Source organism: Electrophorus electricus, chromosome 26 (assembly GCF_041902795.1).
Source record: "Electrophorus electricus isolate QZ-2024a chromosome 26, ASM4190279v1, whole genome shotgun sequence".
In the NCBI taxonomy this organism is placed as follows: domain Eukaryota; kingdom Metazoa; phylum Chordata; class Actinopteri; order Gymnotiformes; family Gymnotidae; genus Electrophorus; species Electrophorus electricus.
In genome coordinates, this window is record NC_137522.1 from 9,286,777 (window position 1) to 9,311,255 (window position 24,479).

The 24,479-nt window shown below is 41.5% G+C and overlaps 3 protein-coding genes across 5 annotated transcripts; 2 read left to right on the forward strand and 1 right to left on the reverse strand.

Annotated features, from left to right (window-relative positions):
- The first annotated feature begins 188 nt into the window (after positions 1–188).
- Positions 189–10,451, forward strand: chaf1a (chromatin assembly factor 1, subunit A (p150)). Of its 2 annotated transcripts, XM_081708420.1 has the most exons (17): positions 189–523; positions 1,530–1,618; positions 1,715–1,765; positions 2,449–3,059; positions 3,773–3,823; positions 3,996–4,240; positions 4,342–4,402; positions 4,629–4,697; positions 4,902–5,119; positions 5,749–5,920; positions 6,515–6,595; positions 6,961–7,059; positions 7,292–7,535; positions 8,137–8,275; positions 8,971–9,286; positions 9,475–9,556; positions 9,771–10,451. In XM_081708420.1, exons 3-17 carry the CDS (start codon positions 1,717–1,719, stop codon positions 9,887–9,889), a joined length of 2,556 nt encoding a protein of 851 aa, XP_081564546.1. In that variant the 5' UTR covers positions 189–523; positions 1,530–1,618; positions 1,715–1,716; the 3' UTR covers positions 9,890–10,451. The 2 variants fall into 2 exon arrangements, with proteins under 2 accessions (XP_081564546.1, XP_026884135.3); XM_027028334.3 differs by lacking the exon at positions 1,530–1,618.
- Positions 10,452–10,921: 470 nt separating this feature from the next.
- Positions 10,922–15,996, reverse strand: ubxn6 (UBX domain protein 6). The gene is made up of 11 exons (XM_027028361.3): positions 15,805–15,996; positions 15,230–15,387; positions 14,955–15,019; positions 14,745–14,873; positions 14,562–14,659; positions 14,399–14,474; positions 14,229–14,313; positions 13,629–13,848; positions 12,839–12,969; positions 12,160–12,308; positions 10,922–12,020 (listed from the first exon to the last, which is right to left on the reverse strand). The coding sequence occupies exons 1-11, from the start codon at positions 15,885–15,887 to the stop codon at positions 11,895–11,897; spliced, it is 1,320 nt and encodes a 439-aa protein (XP_026884162.2). The 5' UTR covers positions 15,888–15,996; the 3' UTR covers positions 10,922–11,894.
- An 84-nt stretch (positions 15,997–16,080) lies between these two features.
- On the forward strand, positions 16,081–24,457 carry hdgfl2 (HDGF like 2). 2 transcript variants are annotated; one of them, XM_027028333.2, is made up of 16 exons: positions 16,081–16,126; positions 17,670–17,746; positions 18,062–18,200; positions 18,643–18,813; positions 19,013–19,135; positions 19,561–19,629; positions 19,719–19,899; positions 20,050–20,131; positions 20,469–20,766; positions 20,849–20,970; positions 21,081–21,148; positions 21,274–21,344; positions 21,552–21,653; positions 21,972–22,122; positions 22,783–22,906; positions 23,520–24,457. In XM_027028333.2, exons 1-16 carry the CDS (start codon positions 16,085–16,087, stop codon positions 23,614–23,616), a joined length of 1,917 nt encoding a protein of 638 aa, XP_026884134.2. In that variant the 5' UTR covers positions 16,081–16,084; the 3' UTR covers positions 23,617–24,457. The 2 variants fall into 2 exon arrangements, with proteins under 2 accessions (XP_026884134.2, XP_026884133.2); XM_027028332.3 differs by lacking the exon at positions 16,081–16,126 and adding an exon at positions 16,635–16,852.
- Positions 24,458–24,479: the final 22 nt, after the last annotated feature.

Consider the following 24,479-nt stretch of genomic DNA (forward strand, 5'->3'; position numbering starts at 1 on the left):
CTGTATTTACCAATAGTGAAGCGTAAAAAATAAATAAATAAAAAAGAATAGGAAAAAAACAGAAAAAAACAGAAAACCCTCCACCATAATGACCAATCGCTTGATGATTCGTCTTCGCCGACGAATGGGCCCAATACCCAATCAGCAGCGGTGACGCAGGCTCGCGACAAGCTCCCGCCAATTCTGAGTAGAGCGCGAGGGAGTCCGTGGGGTGGCGAGCGGAGAGCCGTTGACCAGTTAAAGAGGGAGACCAGAAAGCATCGCGGAGAGGATTCGCCGAGACGCCGTTGAACGTTTTGCCTTCTTCGGGGATTGCAGAACCCACGAGAAACTGAGCTTTCGTTGGAACTGAAAAGTCTCATTAGATTCTTATTTTTTGTTCTTTTTTTTAAAGTCGTTTCACGTAAAGTTTACTTGCGGATTCAGGCCGGCTAGCAAAGTGCTAACCTACGGATGGTGGTGGTGATGCTTGCGGCCGAAGACCCATCTGCGGACGGGCCTTTAGCCTCCACGCCACGAAGAGGTCTGAGCGGGAGACACTTGTTCATGATTTTGTAAAAGTCTTATTCTATCTAGCTAGTCTTTAACTTTAGTTATCTAGCTAGCGTTACGTTTTTAGTCGAGATAGCTAGCGTTCGCTGGGTTAGCTAAGTAATGTCTCCATATAATCGCAGGTTTTTGTTTTGTAGACCAGTGCATTATTTAGCAAGTTAGCTAGCTAGTTACTGTAAACAATTTACTCATAATGACATGTTGGCTAATTGGGCACCAAGCTAGCTACATTAGTATTTATGATGGCAGCCACAAAACCGACGCTTTTTGATGGTTTGTGTCTAGTTGGATAGTAAATCAATGCTAATGTCACTTTACGTGGCGAATTTGTTAGGCCTTCGATTCGTCGGCAGCAGCAGCTATCTAATCCAGCTAACGCTAGCTCTGAATTTAGTGTGTACTCGCTTATGGACTGCACAAACCTATCTTATGCTAACTAGCTAGGCAAGTTTACATTAGGTAATCAAAGTTTTGTATCTTTCCAGAGTAAGTGCCATGAGGAGCTGGCTATCTGTGTTTACCAATTAGGAAACACATTTTACAACAAATAAAGGCTAGATAGCTATAATGTTCTTTATGTTTCGGGGGAGTTGCTAGCTGGCTTTTACATCAAGTCTGGCCTACTAGCCAGTACTATTAGACTCGGATTCATTTGCTGAATGGCGGGAGAGCAAAAGCAAACATTTTACTAAAGGTTGTCCTAGTCACAGTCTGTCGACGTGTTATTGTAAAATTAGTAAAGTTTGGTATGTTGAAATTTTGTTGGATGCGATGAAACCATATTTTTGTGGAAAAAGCTCGTTTGAAAGCAACTTTTAAAAGTTGCATTTATCTTGGTTAGACTGGTTAGCTTTAGTTAGCTTGCTGGCTAACGCGTAAACAGTCTTCCTTGTTGACCAGCTAACTAGAACTACTGTCAGTAGTAGTGGCGTGATTCATGAACGCTAAATGGTAGCATGTGTCTTTGTTTTACATAGACAAACTGTCGAGTAATCGAGACCTACCGTTTATTATTGGCAATAGTTTAGATCGAACGTTTTATTACTTGATTTCTATCACTAATTAGGTGAGATTTTTTTTAATCTTAACGTATATCATTTAACATTTTAACCTAAGGTAATGCTAATCCTGGTAGTTAATTCAAAATCTTTTTGCGGTACAGGTATGGATAGCGTGGACAAAGCAAATACTGCCACCAAGAAGCTTATTCAAGGTAAAAATAACATGAAAGATTGATTATACCTACGCATTTATCGTGTTGTATGCCATTTTTAAAAAAAAAAACGTAAATGTATTACTTGGATTTAGTACCAACAGCAGAACGTGTATGTTTTGAAGTGAAATTTGGTGTATACTATTAACTACATTCAACATTTGAAAGCTATTTTTATTTATGAAAGTTTGGAATCGGAGTAAGGTTCTCTCTTAACTACCTTTCCTATATAACCAATGGATTTTGAAAGGCCTATGTGGAATTTAAAAGCAGGATTTTTTTTAAAGTCCTGTACTTGGTTACACTGTCAGCTGTGTAAATGGTATGTTCTGGAAACATAATGGGACTCACTGTAACATTACATAGCCATTGATGAGTATAGAGTCTGAAACCTGATGGGAGTCGTAGCATTACATGGTCATTAATCAGCATAGAGTCTGAAACCTAATGCGACTCGCATTACATGGTCATTAATCAGCATAGAGTCTGAAACCTAATGCGACTCGCATTACATAGCCATTAATCAATATAGTCTGAAACCTAATGGGACTCGCTGTAGCATTACATGGCCATTAATCAATATAGAGTACCGTTTTTGTGTACTTTTTTGTATCTATAATGACTTATTGAACTTGGTCTCATTTTCTTTGAGACATTTTAATGATTTTATGTTTTCGTTCCAGCCCGTCTTCCTTTCAAACGTCTTAACACAGAAACCAAGCAAACCAGGGAGACCAAAAGAACCAGACCAGGGTCTTCTGGTCCACCTACTCATGAGCTCAGTGCTTCTGATAGGGAGAATGAAGTAGACGCGACCTCCCTCCTCCTGCCATCTAGATCTGGTTTGATAAATGGCCGCGGACCCCTCGATGGTTTTATGAAACGGGCCAAGTGTCCTCCGGTAAGCACCATTCCTCCTATGATTGACCTAACAGAGGACTCTAATTCCACTGATGCTGCCAAACAGCCTCCTGCTCTTGGAGATGCCTCGTGCCCCCTTATGGGCGATGCCACAAAATCTACCCAGGCTGCCGCGCAGGCGAAAGAAGCCGAAACGTCTCCCATCATCCTCTCACCATCAGAAGTGAGTAAGGAAATGGCCAAGGCAGAGGATAGCATCGCTCTCCTGCAGATGGACAACACTCTAGATTCTGAACCTGAGACTGAACAGCAGCAGGAGACTGACATGAGTCAGGAAAATGGATCATTGGTCTCCCCCATGTCTACCAGTTCTGCGTCATTGGTCGAGAGCTCGCCAGAGCCCGTCAAGAGCACACCGACCACACCTGTCTCAGTGAGTACAATTATAAGGCATCTCTGCAACATCCATGGAGCTTTCCAAAATATTTCAGCTGATTGGAGATTTAATGACAAGTGTTTGTCCCAGGGCTGGGTTTATGCACGTGACTGCGTGCTCTTGAATATGAAGTGTGGGAAAGTGGGAGGTGGAGCTAGGGCAGAGCTATTCAATTCAGTTGTTTGCCAACCTTCCATTACCTGGGAGACAAGTGTGACAACACATTGCCGATCAGTTACCATTGTAATCAAATGATTAAAAAATCCAGGACCAGATTTGGATCCTTTTGTATGCCACTGGAAAATTGACGTTAAAATACATGCACAGAATAATGCTTTATGGTGGCATGCAGTATCACCTTCGCTTCCCAGTCAAGCTGCTAACCAAACCTGTGCTGAGGTGATTGAATGATCATCACAGTGCAGACTTGTATGTCTTCTAGGGAATTAAATCTTTGGATTATGAATATCACTCATGTAACTCTTTAAAAAGTAAATTGCTACTGATTTAATATGGGTGACTTGGAAGCCTGCTGTTTGTTTCTAAATGATTGATAATCAACATTTAAAATTTAGTTATATTAGGAGTACAGTCAGTATAAGTCAATTATATTAGGAGTACAGTCAATATAATGTAGCAAGCTAATACATTTCCTTTGTAATAGGATGAATGAAGTATAACTAGCTTGTTTTTAAATATTTCTCACACAGGTACCAGGGACGGACGCAGAGCAGAAAAAGGTGAAAAGACGGTCATTCAAGGTAAGATTCATGCTGAATTTCTTTGGGGCATTGAAATTATTCGTTTTCCATAGTTGCTTTTGGAAAACTGTCATCAGTGTGCGTTCTTTACTTTTACCATTGTTTATCAAACCCTTATAAAGTTGTGCATTTATGGTGACGACGCAAACTTTTTTTTTTCTGTGTGCGTCAGAGTCCCCAGGAGGTGGGAGAGAGGCAGCGGCAACGGGAGGAGAAGGAACGACAGAAGCAGGAGGCTCGAGCAGCCAAGGAGAAGCAGAGAGAGGAGGCCCGCAGGCTGAAGGAGGACATGAAGCGGGAGCGGAAGGAGAAGAGAGATAAAGAGGAGCAGGAGAGGCGGGAGAGGAAAGAAAAGGATTGTAAAGAGAAGGCAGAGAGACTGCGGGCAAAAGAAGAGCAGCGCAAAGTGAAGATACAGTGAGCAGTGCTCTTATTGTGCATCTGATTGCCCTGATTTCATCACTATTTTTCTGTTTGGTAAAGAGGATACATTTTTATTGCTGTGACAATTTTTTTAGGGCTAAACTTGAAGAGAAGAGAAAGAAAGAAGAAGAAAAACGGTTGAAAGAAGAGAAAGAGGTGTGTTCCCGGTTTTCAAACTGAGTACAGTCACTTTTGAGCTTCCAAGTAAAGTTTGAGCCATTGGTGTTCATTTACTCAGGCTCAGCCAGCAGTAGGATAGTCGCTACCTGTTTAATGTATACATCATCTCTTAGGGTTATTAGAATCACAAGTTTCTTTGAATTGAGGCTTATTTGTTTTTTCAAATGTTGCATTTCTATAATGCATTCTGTATTCTGTCTAGCGAATCAAAGCTGAGAAAGCTGAGATTACCCGATTCCTGCAGAAATCCAAGACTCAGTTAGCACCAAAGGTGAGCTACCAACTGTACATGGTGGACCTTATGGGCTTGTTCATTGGCCATGCATATACATATTGATCTATATGTTTTAAAAGTCGCTTTATTAATATAAAATGAATTTTTGTTTTTCTTTATGAAATGTGTTATTGGTGTTAATTTGTATATTGTATGGTCGTTTATTCACCAGATGAGTTGAAGTTCCGCTCTGTGTTTCAGACCCTGGCGTCTGTCTGTGGGAAGTTCGCACCCTTTGAGATCAAAGAACACATGATGCTGGCTCCTCTGAACCGAGTGCTGTGTGCAGACGTGCTTCTGGAGGCGCTGGATCGGCACCTGGCTGAACCAGATAGCACTCTGGACGGTCTAAGGGACTGGACGGCACACAAGCCCCGCAAGTCAGGCGCAACCAAACCAAGACGCAGGGACTCCACGAGGTCAGACCATAGGTAGACGTTATGGAACAAAATGTGAGCTGCTAAGTTTAAAAATGGACAAGTTGCTTAACAAAAATGTGTATTTCGGCTAGGCAAAAGTTGTCCTTCAGAGAAGTGTAGCTGGCTACATGACAAGCTTCAAGGCAAAAAGTTTAGCTGTATTAAAACTGCATCAGTTATGTAACATTTTCTGCTAATTACAAAAGGACAAATGAAGCTGTCTGGACACCGTTTGTTCCGTAAACAGTTTGGTCTCATTAGCAGTAACCTGGGTTATTTGTTCTTTTTGTAATAAGTAGCTGCTGCACAACTTGATGTATATATCGGATATATATTAGGAAGTAGGAAGTTAAGAAGTGTACCATTTTATTACTGTTAGTCTACTGTTTTATTAATTAAACTGTAACAAGCTACGTGATGCCATCTCAGTACTAAAAACTATTAGCTTGGTCCAAAATGTAAGTGTCCAACACAGAAAATATCATGGTCTTTAGAATCTATGGGCTGTTGCCTAAATAGAAGCTGCTGTTGAATGCTTGTGCTGCTGGTAGTATCTCAGTAATACCCGTGCATCCCTGAGACGTTGAAAGGTCTCCTCACCTCTTAAGGTTGCTCTGCTTCATCATCAGGGACTGTATAGTGGTTACTGATGGTCCAAAACCAGATGAAGTTCCTTACCGCAAACGCTATGGACGCATGAAGCTTCTGCAGTTTCACGAAAACTATCGTCCTGCATACTGGGGCACCTGGAGCAAAAAGACTACGTCCATCTCTCCTCGCTGCCCATTCCGACAGGACAAGGTGAACACCTCAGTACACAACATTGATGCATTGCCAGTCTGTGGTTATATGGGCATGACTAACTTAGAGTGAAAACAGTGTAATATTTTTGGTTTAAAAATAGCACGGGGGCCCACTTATCCATAAATATATTTTATGTATATATAGCATATTTCTTAGTCATTTCCTTTCTGATTTCTCTCTGGAGTCATTGTTGGGTGCTATAACTCCAGATACATTTTTACTATGTTGACCTGATTCTGTTTACTCATTAACAATATGTATGATCTTTGTTCTTTAAAATGTCAGCTAGTTAGACAATTATCATATGATAAAATTTGATCTATACTGTTTCATTCAAGTGATGACAGGTTGTGTAAATGTATTGCAGTAAAAAGTAAGAGTTCTTGGTGTATAATGTAGAGTAAAACTGTACTCTCCCAAAATAGGAATAAATCCAGTAATGTATAAATGCTTCAACATTGTAATTGAGTACAGTAATGACGCTGATGTACGGTGTTACTGTGCACCGTTGCTGCTTGGTGTACTGTCCTGTACGTGCACACAAAAAATGAGTACACTGAAGTGTTTTGTAACAGAGATTGTGTTTATTAGGACCTGCTGGACTATGAGGTGGACAGTGATGAGGAATGGGAGGAGGAAGAGCCAGGAGAGTCTCTGTCCCACAGTGAGGGGGTGAGGCACATATTCCTGTGTGCGGTGTAAATCTTCCAGCGTACTACAAGAATGCCAAGACAATGTGATGATTCAAAGGGTTTGATTTTGTTTTTAAAAGATGGATATGTTTTTAGGAGAATAGAAATTGAGCAATATTTATCTGCAATTGGTTTATTACTGGATAAATCCTTAAATCATTTTTGACTGACAACCTGGAAAGTTGTTGTTGCTGCTCTCCACAGTTTGGCCTCAGCCCATCTCGGCTGTGGCACTCTTGGTGTACTCGTGTACTCATCAATCATTGCTTTTGTTGGTTGCATGGGTGTAGTACTAATGTGTAGTGATCTGTATGATGCTATCATAACCCTTATGTGTTGTGCCAGGATGAAGACGATGAAGGAGGGGATGATGATGACGAAGATGATGGATTCTTTGTACCACACGGCTATCTGTCAGATGGGGAAGGAGCACTTGAAGATGAGGTATGATTAGTAAAATGTCTGAAAAAAACTGGTGAAGCTTAAGTTTTATGCATGTTTTAGTTCAGATGTATGTATTTTAACTCAGATATACTTTTTTAAAAATAATTGGTTAGGCTTGGGTTAAGTTTATACTTGATTTAAAAAAACAAACAAACAAAAAAAACAAACAAACCACTGGTTTGGTTTGAGAGGTCACTGAGGTGTGGCTCCGTGTGGGGGTGGGTCCGTGTAGGAGGGCGGAGATCCTGAGAAACAGAAGGTGCGACAGCGTCTGAAGGCTCGAGAGTGGGATGAGCTGATGGCTGAAAGGAAGCTGAATGTGCTGGTGCCGGTGGTGGTGGGCTGTGCGTGGCAGGGAGAGGAACCTCCACCAGACCTGTTGCTGCAATATGCAGTATGCATGCTGGAGCCCCTCCCTGGGGAGGAGCCTAGCACACCCGAGGAAGAAGCATCAAGTCAACAGAGAAAAGAGCAGTGTGAGTTTGTTAGAAATGCCCACTTGAGGGAGTAATGGGAATATTTGTCACTGCTACAAGGTACACTGTATGTACCTTGCCTGGAATCATTGTTTTTAAGTAATTGATTGAAGTCTGGTTTCAGGTTACAGGTTTTAAAACCACTTCTGAATAGTGTCCTGGTGCTGTGAATTTTAAGATGTGCTTGTTGTAGTTGCACACAGACAACTCACTTCATTCATTGACTTCAACTATATAACAGCAACCAACTAAAACTCCATTATTGTAGATGAACACACTCAGTTGGAAACACCCTCCATAGCTCAGTCAAGTGAAGCAAGTTATATCTGCCAAATATATTGACCTGATTTATTCATTTCATGCTTTGTCATTGACCCTTGTTCACAAATTAAAATAGCATTTCTCCTACCCATGGAGCACAATGGTGTAGTTTGTCACTAGGCAGTTACTTGCTATGTAAATAGATGATCTGTATTGTCTAACATCACTCTTTATCATAATTGTGTTCTCAATTAGTGATGTGCACAGAGCTGGATTTCCAAAGTGCTTCCTGACATTTCAAATGATGTGTTCTCCCAATGTTTCCCTGCTTGGCTCTCAGTGCTGTCTCAGCTGCTGCCTTTACTCCATGGGAATGTGAACAGCAGTAAGGTCATCATCACAGAGTTCCAGGAGTTCTATCGTCAGCGGTCACCCTCGCTGAACAGCAGCCCTCAGGGCTCTGACACTGTCCCTCCCCGGTGGGTCATTGCACAATACATTTATAGAGAAAGAAATGTCCCTGTTTTACAGTGCAAGTTTTAAATAAAATATTTGAGAGGGTTTTTAAAGCTGAAAGCTCTGTCTTCCTCAACATAACATTCCTCAACTCAACATAGGCTGAAATGGTTTCTCTGAGAAAAGGAAAAATTCTCATGGGTGCTGGAATGGGCAGCAAAATGTTTGCAGTCTAGCAGTTCTAACCAATGCAGGAAAAACTCACCCACCCACACTAAGCTTACATGTGTTTGCAGAGGGCCTTTGTAGAAAGGCCTTGACTGAGGGCATAGGACTGAACGGAGGAGGGCACCAAGCCTGGCAAGTTAGCAAGAAGTCAAAATAGATAATGGTGGCTTTAAGACCTGGACTGTCTTTCTCTTTGGCCATGTGGAATTCTTCAAGCCATCTTTACAATTATGCATGATTCAAGGGAAATGTTAGCAGCTCTCCTTTTTAGATACAGAGCACCTCATCGACCTGGCTTGTGACTCTCACCCATGTTTAGAGTAAAAATAAAATTGTCTACATGGGTGCTGTTAGCATTGAAATAGCTTTGGTGCTTTGCGTCAATGACACTGTTCTGTTCGTGTTAGTTTATTTATTTACAGTGACTCAGTAGTGTCACTGGAAGAGCTTTTAACACCGAACTATTCCTGTGTTTTTAATTCTCACTCAGGATTCACGTGAAGCGAATCATAAAGGAGAACGCGGTGTACGAAAAGCGCTCGGCCTACAGGCGCTGCTGCTGGTACGTGCGTGCTGATGTGCTAGCGCGCTTCAGCCAGGAGGCCCTGCCCGTACCCTGCAGGTGGACCTACCTCACTCCTGGGGCCAGTGTCGCCCGTGACGAGCCCACAGGACAGCTGCCATGCTCACAGGGCACCTCGCCCACCACACCACAATCTGCCTCCACTACACCCTCCAACAAGAGGAAGAGCGTCAGAAACCACTCCATCACCAAGTACATGAAGAGATGTGGTGACGCTGAACAGGTGGAGACTTGGTTTTTTTAGTGCCGTGGAGGTCATTTGTTGTGCCTCCATGTATGGATAGATTTCAGTGTGCATATGCAGATGTCAGTGTTGCATAGATCTTAGCTATTTTAATACTGGTATGGCATTATAATAGGATTAACAACAAAAAAAAATTTATGCTCTGAGGTCTGCTGTGCGCCCCTTAGGCTGAGGCGATGGAAACTGACGGTTTTCAAGCAGACACTGAGGATGATGATGATGACTGCCTTATTTTGAGTGAACAACCTGGTAAGTGCAGAACTTCAAAGCAAAAGGTTGGCTTTGCAGACCAATATTGGTTCTAATCCTAGGCTAATGGGTCCAGTCAGTGGAATCGCCATGGACATTTTGACTTGGTCTACAGCTAGGCTTAATCCATGACCAGGAATCCAAATCTAAACGTACAGAATATCCACTACACAAAGGAAAGATAAACGGTGGCTTGCTTTCGCTCTTTGTCTAGGACCTTTCAAACAAGATGGCTCAACCCCCCCAACAGAAGCCAAGAGTACAGTGCCAATGGATGCAAACACTTGTGATGCTGCTCTTACCCTCCCCTGCCTCACACCAGCTACAGCCTGAAACCCAACACTCCTGTTCGGTGTGTGCCGGGAGCGGGGGAGGTTAAAGATTGTAGTCGAGAGTCACAGATAATACACAGTATTAAAGGCCCCTCAAATGAGCGGTTATGCCATTAAAATGTTAAATTAAGCTTTAGATGGTCCATTGTAATGTGAGCAGTGGACAGTTTTAAGCTCTAACGAGGCTCTTTTGAAGAGGCAGCTGTGATGTAAATTCTTGGTCCCACTGATGACTGGTGGTAAGGCTTCTGAACAGACCTGAAGATTCTTCAGGTATACAGTGGTGAAGGGTTTAAACAAGTCTTTAAATATCACAACCCTGTCTGACCAAGAGTAGTAGCTGTCTGCTGGACTTCTAGCTAGTTCACTTTCAGCCTTTTAAAAAGTACATTTTAAAAAGAAAAAAAAGAAAAGAAAAAATATACATACATACATACACACACACACACAAATATATATATATAAATATATATATTTTTATATATATTTATATATATATTTATATATATATATTATTGTGTTTTCCCAGAATACTTGAACTGGTTTATTTCATTAAAAAAAGATTCTTTAAAATGTATCGCACTTTTATATGCCTTTATTCTAATCTTCATCTTGGCTTGTGTATGCTTGCTTGTTTCTCCTTTTAGTTTCTTAGGGCTTTTGTAAAAAGAAAACAGTACACGTGCTGTTCTCCAAGCTGCTAAAAGTGGTGTAAATTTATAGTTAAGACATCGAAGTGTAACACTTGAAGATTTGTTAGAAATAGATAATGGGGGTGGGGGGAAGAGAGGTTGTGAACTTTGGGGAAAACTAATTTTCTAGGATAATGTGCAGCATAGTTTACAGTTGATTGGTGTATTATAATACTTGTTTAAATAAAGCATTATTAAATCAAGCCAAAAAAATCCCCTTCACGCTTGCCAAAGGGTGATGAGACATGGTATACTAGTGATTGAGATTTGCTTGTGTTTTTATAGTAAAATTGGAAGTTTTCATGTATATCTGCAGTTTTACTGTGCAGTTTCACAACAAATATGTTGGTGCATCCTTTATTACATACATTAAATTAGTTTAAGCAATAAAGTAACAGTGGTATTACAGACAGCATATTTAGCTGTGCTTTGCATACATTTCAGAAGTTCTCAAAGCATTGTCAAAGCAAACCAATACCTCTTAGCAAGCAAGTTAATTTTGCTCCGCTATGTCTGCTGGGTACCGGTTACAGATGCATACTGTAATACTTGGGTAAATTTCTTAGTGATTTCTCTCTTAAAGGAGTGAACATTTTAGTGTTTTGTAAGGAGGTAGTTTATCTTGCTTTAGGCAGAGAGCAATGTGATGCTTTACAAAGCCTGCCCTGACATGGGCCCAATTAATTTTCAAAGTTCTTAAAATTATTAGGTGTGTTTGAAATGGCAAGTAAGAAAATGACCCATGGAAAACTGGTTATACATCTCTTTAAAAAGAAATCCATATGTGCTGCCACTGTCCATAGAAAAGGAACGTGTAGGTTTCACATTAAGTTTTTTGTCAAAGTAGCCTCAAAGTGCTTTAATGTGTTCCATGGTTAAAGGAATCATTTAAAAAAAAAAAAAAACTGGAACAGCCATTACATTCTGTGGTAAAATGCAACTGAAGATACAGGGACTAGTTTTACTGCAGCATCACAGTGCAGTAGATATTATTTTATTCTCTAGTACATGTATAATAAACTGAATACTTGCGCACAACGGTTCTCTTTTAAAGAGGCAAAACACCCCTGGATGCTTGGGTAACGGTGTGACCGTGCTTTTACTTAGTTGTAAAAGTGGCAGCATCTGTGCAAAGGAGCTGTCACTAAGCTGCTTAATCAAACCATTAAACCCACCCATGTTTCTTGCTTTGCCCTATCAGCACGTTTAGTGATGTACTCTGGCAGCTCAGGGTGACGTGGGGTCCGGTGAGGAAAGGTGTGGCTGCTATTAGAAGAGTGGAAAAAAAGGGCCAAGCCCTGAAGAGCAGGGTGTTCAGCTGAGGGTCTTTATGTTCTCCAGCAGTTCGGGCTTCAGCACCGAACGGCCATGTCCACCAGCAGCAGTGATGTCTGCCTGGACGGCAGCGTCCCACGCAAAGTTCAACAGCGCAGCAGGGGCCTGGGGGAATGAAGAGGAGCACGAGAATCCATGCAGGTTCAGTAATTCACAAGTCAGCCACTCGTCCTTTGCCTGGTTAAGAATGAGGAAAAGAAATGTATCTGGCCTGTTGCATCAAGGTTTACTGGTGACTACGTACAAGGTTGCATTCGTTCAGTGCCACGTCCTCTTCCTCCTTCAGTTTCTGGCCACCAGGAGCAAAGAGCTCAAAGGGCTGCCAGCCGTTCTCCAACGAGTCGCGTACAAACTGATATGACGCTGCCACTTTGTCCCATGCCAGGAATGTCCCTGTGTGAGTGGGTACAGTGCTAAAACCATCCTTGAATAAAAGTTATTACTACAAATAGCACAGCTCAAAAAAGTGTCAAACTTCGATTACTCTCAAATATACTTTATAAAATTAAGTATGAAAGCTCTGAAAGTACTATGCACATGAAAGTAAATTTACAGCATTTAGCTGACAATATCCAAAATGACTTAGAATTATAACTGAATTCAACTCAAGCAATGTTAAGGGCTTTGATCAGGGGCCCAACAGTTGCAACTTGGCAGTGGTGGGGCTTGAACTGGCAACCTTTTGATTAGTTGAGTACCTTAACCACTGAGCTACCACATGCACCTGAGTAAATACTGTATAGTTGGTACCCACCTTTGGTGGTAAGATAGTAAAGTGATTCATAAGATCTACAAAAGTGGTGTTAAAAAGCGAAATTGAGACATTTCAGAATACCTACCTGGAATTAATATGGCCAGTATTTTAGCTGTGAAATGTATGTGATTTTGAAGAATGTTTCTATAAACAGGACCATAGTTCATACCCTGTAGTAGATTGCCATCAGGTAAGCGGATTCTCAGCAGGGCGTAGTTGTATTTCCTTCTCTCCCTCTGCTCATCTTTTTCCCGCATGGCTTTTGTTCTTAGCATGCTGTTTCTCTCAGTTATATCGCTTCTGAAATAAAGAATGTGTTGGAGAAAGTCACATGGATAGGTGAGAAGTTTTCATTGAGTAGTTCATCTTCTGAGCGCCATAATCCGATTCAGAGGTACAGGGTCCGGAGCCCATCATGGCAGCTCAGCAGAAGGTGGGGCCCGACCCAGGACTGGGTGACAGTCCCTCACAGGGCATGACAAGTCTTCAGTAGGATACAATTATATCTTAATGGATACTAATAAACTATAGTTTTATGCAACTATAAATAGCCATCAGAGAATTATATAGCAAAGCTGGGGTCAATAAATTAGAGAAATATGTAAATTAATTAAGGGAATAATTACTATAAAGATGTGGCCTGAAAGGATCAAATTTGGGTACCAAACAACTTGCTGAATTTCTTAACTGGGAATGAACCAAGATTGCAGATGTGTGATACTGAAATGATTTTCACTGAGCTCAATGCAATCTTAGGGCATTCCTAGTCAATCCACATGTTTATTGTATTCCATCTACTAACACCTCTTAAGCAGGTAATTAATAAATCTGCATCCCTTGATTAAGTTGGTCAGGCGGATGAGGATCTGGAACAGAAAAACCTTGTCCTAATCGGGGCTCCATAAGAACTGATTTTAAAAACTCGGCTACTGAGCGTGAACCTCTGTTTGCTTTCATACTTGAGCCGCTGCTCTCTCTTCAGCTCTTCTGCTGTCAGGTTATAGAAGTCTGGGGGCAGCTCGAAGCGTGAAGCATGCTGGGAAGGTCTGAAGGCTTGTGCCTGGCGGTCCAGCTTGGCTCGGACAGGCTCTCCATTCTGCAACTTCTCCTTTTTCTCCTTCATCTCTTCCAGAGCGCCAGGCTCCTGTTCTGCCAGCACCAAGAACTCTTCAGCGCCCTCTGGAGAACAACGTGAGAAACAACAAATGCACTGTATTCAACAGGGCCACATTTATAACCTGTTAAAGTTCTACTGAAGTGCTTTTTGCCTATGGACCTAAATATGTAATGGAAAAATAACAAGGTTATCGTTTACTAGCAGGACCAATATATATAAACTGTTAACCATAAATCTTAAATGCACCTGGCTAAAGCAAGGACAATAAACTGTCAACAAGTACAGACTTATGATGCTCTGTTCACAAGACAAATTAAAATGTGGTGTTTCATTACATCTGTGCAATACTGTATCTCTGCATAAAAAGATAATTGCTTATGCAATGACAAATGTTAGCCCCATCACAACGGCTTCCAGTTACCGTAATGTGTTTTTTGTTTACCTTCGCCCTCCACTGGCAGCATGGTGCTCTCAAATCCCAGAGCCTGCAAGTACTCTCGACTCCCCTCGATCCCGCTGACCTTCTCCTGAAGGATGTGACATGAAATGAAGGATCAGTGAAATAAGTCAGTCAAAGTACTGCTTCTGTTTCTGCTTTGCACACTTGCTTACCTGAAAGACCTTGTTGCTCACTTTAATCTTCCTGTATTTCTCTTCTGTTGGATGCTTACAGATGTTGTCGATGTACCTGTAATGTGGTAACGAGAGCAGTGTGACATGAGATGCAGGGTTTGGCCAAGCACAGAAGCATGAGCTCGTTCCATCTGGGGCTCACTTGCTGATGATTTCCACGGCCGCCTTCACCTTCTCCCTGTCCTTGTTGAACGTATGGATCATCATAACAGATGCCTCCACCGGCTTCTCCAAAGACCTCTACAAGAAAGGTCAACGTTGTGAGTTTCTTCAACAGTGAGTCAGAGCGCTCCCGGAGTCGTGTAGACACTGTAAATAAACCCACCAGAAGAATAGCCTCTTTGATGTGAACTTCTCTCTCGCTCTTTTTCAAAGTTTTCCCTGTCAGAGGGCAGATGAAATACACTCCTGATACAGAGAAACACGCAGCGTCCTTCGATGCAACTTTGGAACCCTGGACAAGGACATAACGGATAACTGATCAGATTAAATAAGCAAGGTATGAGGGAGAAGCGTGTAAAGAATGACTTCTTGCCTCAGCCTCTGTGTGTGGATGTCCAACTGCAGTAGCTACAGCCTCTGCCTCAAATTCCCTCCTCACTGAAACCAAAAAGCTTATTTACTAAATCTGGCCCAGGCACATAAATACGTTGGTGCTTTTATTGTCTGGCTTCAGTTACAGTTGCCTATCTGGTATCCATCCTACAACCAATATCTTTCACAGTAAACATATTTATTGCTCATCGTTATTCTGCAGAAGGAAAGGTGGCTTGCACTGACGCCTGATATTAACATCATAGTATCGCTCACCCTGGCTCCTAATCGTATCCTGGGACGTTTGTGGTCGAGGTCGATGCTGCTGCTCGATTCGTGCCAGGGCAGCTGCCCCGGCCCTCTGCGCGCTTTCGTTGGGCGCCTGGCGGGGCTTCCCGTGGCTAGCTTGTTGCACTGGAGGCTTAGCGTCAGTGCTGAAAACGTCAACATCAACAGAGCTCTTTGCTGTGGGTATACTGTTATGCCTAATAACATAACTTGCTTTGGAACAAGTTGTTACAATACAATAGACGTTGCAAGCAATCTGAGCCAAATGCCGAGATAATCGCCTGTAAGGCGAGGAAAACATGTCTGAAAGAATTCGAGTGAAGTAGGTTAGCAATATTTTTTCTTGACTTTGCTTAACGCGGTTATTGATATTAGACGAAGATAAACGTGACAAAATGCATCAAAACCTATAAAGGTTTAGATAAATGTGATCTGATCACGTATAGTGAGATAATTTTAAGTGTACTAAGAGGCTAAGTGATGTAGCTAGGTAGCCTAAATAAATTGGTATACATTGCGACTATCTGTCAAAGCTGGCCGACTGCCCTTAATATCATTTTTACCTAGTTTCATCCGTAAGTTTCTTCCCGGGCCCCGCTGATTTGAATTTTATATCCTTCTTGATATCTTCGAAAAACTTCTTCATTTTTATTCTGGTAATACGAAGAAAAAAAAAAAGACAAACGTTTTCTTAGTCGTACAAAACGTGAAGCAATATGTTTACATCAATGGGAAGGAGTACCTTCTAGGCAGGAAATTAAGCCTTCCGTGACAGAAAATAGCTTCCAGCGACCTCTAGCGGAATGGCTGTACAAGTACAACTGAACACGATTGTTTAGTCTAATGTTCAGAAACCCCGTCCTAGGGATCCCATGTTCTGTACAGGTAGGTCGCGCTCCTCCGCCAACATATTTTACTCAGATAAAATAGCTTGACAGTGAGCTCATAACCTTGAATCAGTTGTGTTAAGTGAGGACACTACTAAACTGTAGTGGGTATCCCAGATTTGGAACCGAGAGCTACTGTTTCAGTCCAGCAAACGCCACAGAACTCAACTGTATTAACCATCGTATACGGCTGCTTGCTGATCCAAACTGACCTCGGACAGATTTTTATATTTATTAGATGTAGTGTCGGTCTGATATTACTTGACACATTATATTTTTATAACAATTTAAAACGTTCTCCTTAAAAGTTCTTAGATTTGTCCACTGATCTCGTTTAGTAATTTTTTTGAATGTCGTTGCTTGGGAATGTTTTCACTTAATTATGATAATAAACCGAGCTCGTCCATGGCGTATACACACTGTAATTTCTCATTGGTTTAGAGCGAGTATTGGCAGACAATCTCACCTATTAGTGATGATCAGTAGGCAGGACATCCGTTCTTCCAGTCAATTAGCGGAAGTTGGTGCTGGAACCAACCGCCTAACCTCGCGTTGTAGAGGTCCTATGTCGGACTGAAAACGGATTGCGCGGAGACAAACAGCACCAAATACTAAGAAAGAAAATAAAGACGGTGCGCAAAGAAACGAGGAAATGCCACATAATTTCCGGCCCGGGGATCTCGTCTTCGCCAAAATGAAGGGGTACCCCCACTGGCCGGCCCGGGTAAGCCAGCAGAAGCGGGTTTGTGCTCGCTGTGCATCCCTGGCGATAGCATGTCCCGCACACCCCCTCAGGTTGGCTGTAGCTACCAGACCACGTATGCTCAGAGAGTGTCTGCAGGGTGCGCCTTCGTGATCGTCTAAGCACGAATATTCTTATTTTGACTCGGGAGCATTTTGCTGTTTACGTCCTCAGGTGGGGTGGCTGGTTAGCTAGCGTCACTGTAATGAGCTCAAAAGCTAGCTAACTAGCTGGTTTACCTAGGCTGGCTAGCTAACAACATTGCCAGGTTACAGTGCAAGTAAACTTGGTTGTAAATTAGATACCCAGGTTGTTTAGCTATTTAAGAAACGTTCAACGTTCACTTGAAATATACTTTACTTTAGCTTACTGTCTTGGGTAATATTAGCATGGTTACATTTTTGTTTTTGGACAGTCTGACGGGAGATTCACCCAAGCTGGCTATGACGAAGTTTTATTTGTTTTCATTTCATGTAGGTTACACTGTAGGTAAACTCTGACGTGTAAGCTTTTTCTCTTTTACTTACTTTCTTAATGACCCTCTTTTTCAAGGTGAACTTTTTTGTGACTGAGTCTATTGTAGAATCCACCATAGAAGCGACCCTTGGTTTACTTTTATTACATTGCTATAAGCTTTGTATTTGCATGCATTTTTTAAAAATTTGTGAATTGCCATGCTGTTACCAATGGTCATCTTTGATTCTCTTATTACAAGTTTTTTTTTTTCCTTTGATCACCCCCCACCCCCCGATTAGTTAACTAATCGAATAATTGGTTTTGGTCTTTCTGACATTTCTAGATTGAAGATGTTGCTGAAGGTGCTGTGAAACCGCCACCAAATAAAATCCCAATTTTTTTCTTTGGGACTCACGAAACGTAAGTGCTCTTATTTTACCACTAACACGTTTAATGCTCATAAATTATCTGCATAATGAATGTCAATTTTGCTATTGGGAGTAGGAAATTTTTAATTGACTAATTAGCAGTTTATTTTAGTTTTCTCTTGCTGTTGCTTAATTGAATGTGGTGCCCAGTTTTGGAAAAGTTGTCTTGTGTCAAACTGCAGTTATTTTCACCAGTAACTGCATACAAAATGGTAGCTGGGGCTATTCCTTTTGCTTCTAAGAGCCAATAGATGGCACTACAAAAACTTCTTTTTAAATTTTTCTTTTTTTGCTTCTCTCAATGTAGAGCTTTCCTTGCACCAAAAGACCTCTTTGCCTATGAGAAGTACCAGGACCGGTATGGGAAGCCCAACAAAAGGAAAGGATTTAATGAAGGATTGTGGGAAATTCAAAATAATCCACATGCTTCTTACAGTGCCCCTGCGGTAAATGTTCCTCAATTTTGCTATTTGATAATCAGCCTTTGCATGTGTTTATTAAAAAAAAAAAAAAGTACGTGGAAATAATTCACATTTACGGCATTAGCTGCCACTTTTATCCAGAGTGACTTAGAGCTATGACGGAGTACAGCTTGAGCAATTGAGGGTTAAGGGTCTTGCTAAGGGGACCAACAGTGGCAACTTGGCAGTGGTAGGGTTTGAACTGGCAACCTTCTGATTGCTAGTCAATTACCTGAACCACCAAACTAATGAGTTTATGTAACTTGTATTAGTTCAGTTATTTAGCTAGTAATTTAGGGAATTTTGGGGACATCTTTTTTTAAAGTATACTTAAAATGTCCATAACTAATTTCCGGAGTAAATATATAATCTGTAGCGGTAAAATTTCTATCAAAATTTCCTTCTTGATAAACTACGAAATGTTTAGCCTGCAAGCTCATCTGAGAGTGAAGACAATGAAGGTGCAGCAGGAAGTGATGCACAAGATGAGGAGGAAGTAGTGGTACCAAGCAAGGCAGAAACAGGAAGTGACGACTCTGACTCTGGGAGTGAAGCTCAAAGGAGAGGACCGGTGAAAAGGAAAGCTCCAGCAGCAAAGGTAGCTGCTAGAGGACATGTCCGTCAAGATCCAGCAGTTCTTGGGCTGGGTCATATTAAAAATTGATACAGTTAATGATTATGGAAATGCTGATGTATTTACTTGATATGATTTGAAGAGATTTTATTCTTGTGAAACCTTGTGATGTATTGGAGCTCTTCACCCCCCCCCCCGACTTTCTTGGGTTCTTCCTCTGTAGCGGCCCCCAGCAAAGAGAGGGCGAGCGTCATCCAGTGACCGGGATGAAGAGGAGAGTGGATCTCCCTCTGAGCCGGAGCCTTCACCCAGCTCTGACTCTGACTCAGGCAAAAACAGTGACCAGGTATTTGTGTAATCTTAGAATTTGTTGACTGGGCTGTTCTAGTTCCATACAGTGCAGCAAAGTATATGCTGTCCCAGGTCTGACACACCTTGATCAGATTAAGTCCATGGTCAGACTTCAGATAATTCCACTGGCATATAGATGCAAAGTAGATTGGGTGTACTCTGTATACACATTGGGAAGTTCATGTTTTCACCACGCTCAGCTACATGGTTTCTCTCGTGTCTCAAAATGTATTGTGGTTATATCAACGATCAATATCAAAGCAAAATTGCTTCCCTGGGCATATCAACTATGAGTTAGCCAATTCCATGTGATTTTTAAAGGTGACGGGAGCATGAATTGTATCCAATTGTTGCATTTTGCAATGTAGTAATTTTTTTCTACCATCACAGCTTATGTTTCATAATTTGTGTCTTTCTCAGGACTTCACACCACAGAAAGAGTCAGGAGGTCGAGGTGGCAGGAAACCTGCAGCCAGAGGGAGGCGGAAGGTTAGGACAAGATGATCATCATGTGCAAAGTTTATGGTTATATTGATGGTAGCATGCATTATTATGGTGGGTTTTGTGGGTCATTTCAGAAAGCGTCCACAGAGTCCGATTCAGAATCAGGTTCCCATTCTGATCGAAAGGGAAACCGGAGCGATTCGGAGGATGTGAAGCCACGGCCAGCCCTTTCAGGATCCGAGTCTCAGTCTGGGTCCAAGTCAGACTCTGACTCTGAGCCTCCACCCCGGAAGGGTCCACAGGCACGGAAGAAAGGTGTGGTCAGCAGACTTTACATAACTGACTTCATGGCTCGATAACATTCAGAGGGTTTACCTTTATTTGATAAACATTTGGCTGTCTAATGACTGATTCAGGATTAACAAAACAGCATGCAGTTTGATTATTGCCTTGTTTTGCTTTCAGAGAAACCACCGCCAAAGCCACGTGCAAGGAAACCCAAACCAGCACCAGAAAGAGCTGCATCCTCGTCCTCAGACAGTGACAGGTACGCTGAGCTCCAGTGATGACTGATGCACTTTACGTGTTGTAGCTGACAACAGGAAAGGGGTTTGGGAAGGAAGGCATAAAATAATTGTAGTAACAGAAGCATGATTTTGAAAACAGGAGTTCCCTGACAGGGAAGTGTTTAAATGCTCACATTTTGATAGAATCAACTCTTCGACCATGATACCATTAAGGCAGTTGAACACCTGTTTACTTAATATAAGTAGTATGGTTAAGCCCTGTCTTAAAATGTACTGTAGCATTGCTTTAGTATAGAAATAACGAGCACCGAATGCCTGTTGAGTGATGCACGGAAAACCGGGCCCGGCTTGTTGCAGCGACAGTGAGCCAGACCGCATCAGTGAGTGGAAGAAGCGGGATGAGCAACGTCGGCGGGAGCTGGAGGAGCGCAGGAAGAAGGAGGAGGCGGAGGAGCTGCGGAAGCTGAGGGAGAGGGAGAAAGAGGAGGACGAGAAGAGGAAGAGGGAGAAGGAGAACAAAGGGCGGCACGGGCACCGCAGCAGCGCTGGCAGTAGCAGCTCGGACGAGGGCACGGACGAACATCCGCTCAGGAAGTCTAAGAAGCCGCCGCCGCCGCCCATCCCTGCACCTTCAGACTCCGACTCGCCCGCTGAGGCAAGACTGGCTCTAGGATGTACCCTGTTGTTTTAGACTACATCATGTTCTCCAGATTTTAAGTCTTTATTTATTTATTTAGGTGAAAAAGTCAGCAAAACGTCAAGATGGCCAGAAAGGCAGACAGAAGAAAGAGCAGGAGAAAAAAGATAGGGAGAGAAAGGAGAAGAGGACGCAGAGGTCCGAAGAGAAACACAGGCCAAGGTGTCAACTTGGGCTAAATACTTGGCCTCTCTTTCTGTCTCGACTAAGCACAGAATTTTGCTGTTGGAGTTTGCTGTCATTTTGATAAACTTCTTGTTCTCCTTCTTCAGGTCCAAGCATGAGAAGCTGAGACGAAGACCTGAGCGTCCCCCCGAGAAGAAGGTAGAGAAGAAGAAAGGTAAATGCACAGAACTCCATCAGGCTGGGGTTGTAATGCCTTATTAATACCTGCACCTGCTTATGAAGTGTACTTGGACTCTTATTCTGATTAGTCTTTGCCTTGCTTGTTTTCTGTCTCCTCAGAGCCATCTCCAGAAGAGAAACTTCAGAAGCTTCACACAGACATCAAGTTTGCACTGAAGGTGGACAACCCAGTGAGTGGATGCTATTTCATGTTAAATATACCTAACTTCTCCTAACTGGTGGCATTCAGTAGGACTAAGTGGGTGTGTCTTGTTTACCTTCAAATCCGATGGACCTGCTCTTGCCTAAACTTCATTGCATCTTCTGTTCTGTGTTGTCATGAGAAATGTTTGAAGCACTTTGTACCTGTGACTTAGTCTCTGCTTTTTAACTCTCAGGACATTGAGAAATGTTTACAGGCCTTGGAGGAGCTGGGCTCTGTACAGGTCACCAGTCAAATCCTACAAAAGAACTCTGATGTCATCACCACACTCAAGAAGGTCAATTCCCCATTTGAAATCTATTACCAGTTATATAGTATTTATAAGTATTTTGTGAAATGAACATATTGTGAAATGAAAACTTAAAATAAATGCTTCAAAATGCACTATAGGCTATTAAAGAATATTGATTGATTCATAGACAGAAATATTGTACAAAACATTTGATTGTAGTATATTTATAAAATGTGCTGATATAGCTTTTAACTCTAAGTACAGAATGTGTTAATGATTTAGACCAAGGTAAGTTGTACTGTAGACTTTATTTGGTCAGAAGTGTCCAACATTATCTTATCTCAGCCTTTGCTTTTCATTCAGATCCGTCGGTACAAGGCCAGTAATGCAGTCATGGAGAAAGCTACAGAGATCTACAACAAATTAAAACTTCAATTTGTTGGCAAGTTGGAGACAAATAAGACAAAACCAGAGGAAAAGGTCCAGGGGGATAAAATAGACACACCAATCACAGGTAAACCTTCAGCATAAGTCCTGAATAATTCTTGCATGATTGCTTGATTATTTTTTATTTTTTCCTGTTCTACACAGACCACTTTCATTTAGATCCACTATGTGACATTAGTTCAGGGTCCTTTCTGGTGACTCATTGAACTATAACTCAGTGTGTTTTAGGTTGGGATGACTTTCAGTTATGCAATTTCCACTGTTACATTTACATTTATGGCATTTAGCTGACGCTTTTATCCAAAGCAACTTACAATTATGACTGAGTACAACTTGAGCCATTGCGAGTTAAGGGCCTTGCTCAGGGGCCCAACAGTGGCAACTTGGTAGTGGTGGGGCTTGAACCAGCAACCTTCCGATTACAAGTCAAGTACCGTAATCACTGACCTACACTGTTAAGCCCAAGTGTATATCTTAGTTGTCCTTACTGTTTTATTATTTTCTGCTACATTTGGTCTGTAAACTCCACTCTAATTTTAAACTTGCTTCCTGCTAAATTTCAGAGAAAGTCTATAAACAGATGTAATAATGAACAACACAACTGGTATTTTGTTCTCTTGACTGACAGTTTAACTGCAGACAATCTGATTTCAAAGCAGTCTGATCAGAATCCACACACTGCTTAGGTTCTCTTTGGATTCACATGACTGTTTGATTTTCTCATTAGATTCCAAACCAGTGAATGGAGAGTCCGAAGGTGAGAAAAGGGATATAGTTTCTGAATCTGAATGTAATCCAAAATCTACAGAGCAAGATGAACTAGAGGACCACAAGTCCCAGAACACTGACAGGTAAATTTTTATTTCATGACTGCTTTGCACACATGGAAGCACAGTAATATTGGTGTTGGACTGGTATTGGTGATTGCTTAATATCACATCAGTTTTAGACCTTGTGCTCTAAGACACATTTAACCCCCTATAGCAAACCTTCTGAGCCCGTTTTGTGATCACAATTTTCCTGAAACGGTCAACAGTGGAAATTTCACCTGATCCATATGTGTTGGTTTTTTTTTCTTCTATAATGTTCTTTTGTTGCAGTTTATTAAATATGTTACAAAAGTTGCCTTTTGTGATTTGAATGGACAGAAGCCATAAGCCATACACTGTCCCAATTAGAATGTTAGGGGGTGGGAGTGGGGGTCCATGTTTTGCTATCCTATCAAGATACATCAGTGTTGGTAGCTATCCAACAGCCCAGGGTCTCTTCCCACATGAAGGGAATTTTTAAAAATTTATGTCTAATTTCAAAACCCATATAAATGCCAAGATTTGGAATGTGAATATTAAATGAAGCTCTCCATCACTAGATATGTATGTGATGTCAACTATTACCACATCACAAACTTTCAGAAGAGTGTATCCATGTGGTGTTATGATTGAGATGAGATGTGCATTATCGCAGGCTTGGACCAGACAGCCCCGAAGAACAACCCGCACACACGCCTGATGCAACAGATCGCACTTCAACAGCAGAGACGGAGCAGCCAGCACAGAGCTAAAGATCGGAACCACAGTTGTCTTTTCCCAGCTGAATGGAGAACTTTTGTCATAGATACCTGTATTCTGTGCAGATGTTGTCCTTAAACTAGACTGCATCCCTTTTACACGTGTACACACACACACACAGACTCTTATTACATTTGTGTTGGTTTTGTCCACCATTTATGAACACCATTTTGTATATAAAAAGATATGGAAATTATTCATGTTTTAAACATGAAGTGACATAATGAGGTCAGCAAGCGCCTTGTACATGTTCAGTGTGGCAGTGATTTTGCAGAAAAACGATATTTGGTCACTGTAAAGGAGTCGGCATTATTTAAAAAGAACACTGATATTTAAAGCCAATGCCAAGGCCCTGATATGTGAAAACTGTGTGGTTGGTACTAACTAAATAGGCCACCTTTTGTTAGCAAGACTCCTTGAATTTTCTTCTCCCTTTTTGTATAAAACATAAAATAGAAAAAAAAGACCATGTTTTTTTTCATTAATCAAAGCCCTATGTAAATTGAACTCTACAACAGGGACTAATGAAATATTTTCATACAGTAATACACCTGGATTTTAATCTGTCAAATATGATTTAAAGTGTCATAATATGGGCTTAATGCTAGATGCTGTAGAGGAATTCTGTACCTGTTGTCAGATTTCCCGTTCCTAATTCACACTGAGTAGGATGAATTTCATCGTGTACAAGCTTAATAGTATACAAACAATATTCTGTTGGAGCTAATTAAACATTTGCTTGTCTTGCATATTATAGCCATGTTTTAGCGCTATGTAAATTGGTCAAATCATTTTTTATCATTAATGGAAAATTAAATAAACGTCAGCATGGTGGCCCAAACTTATTCTTTAGATA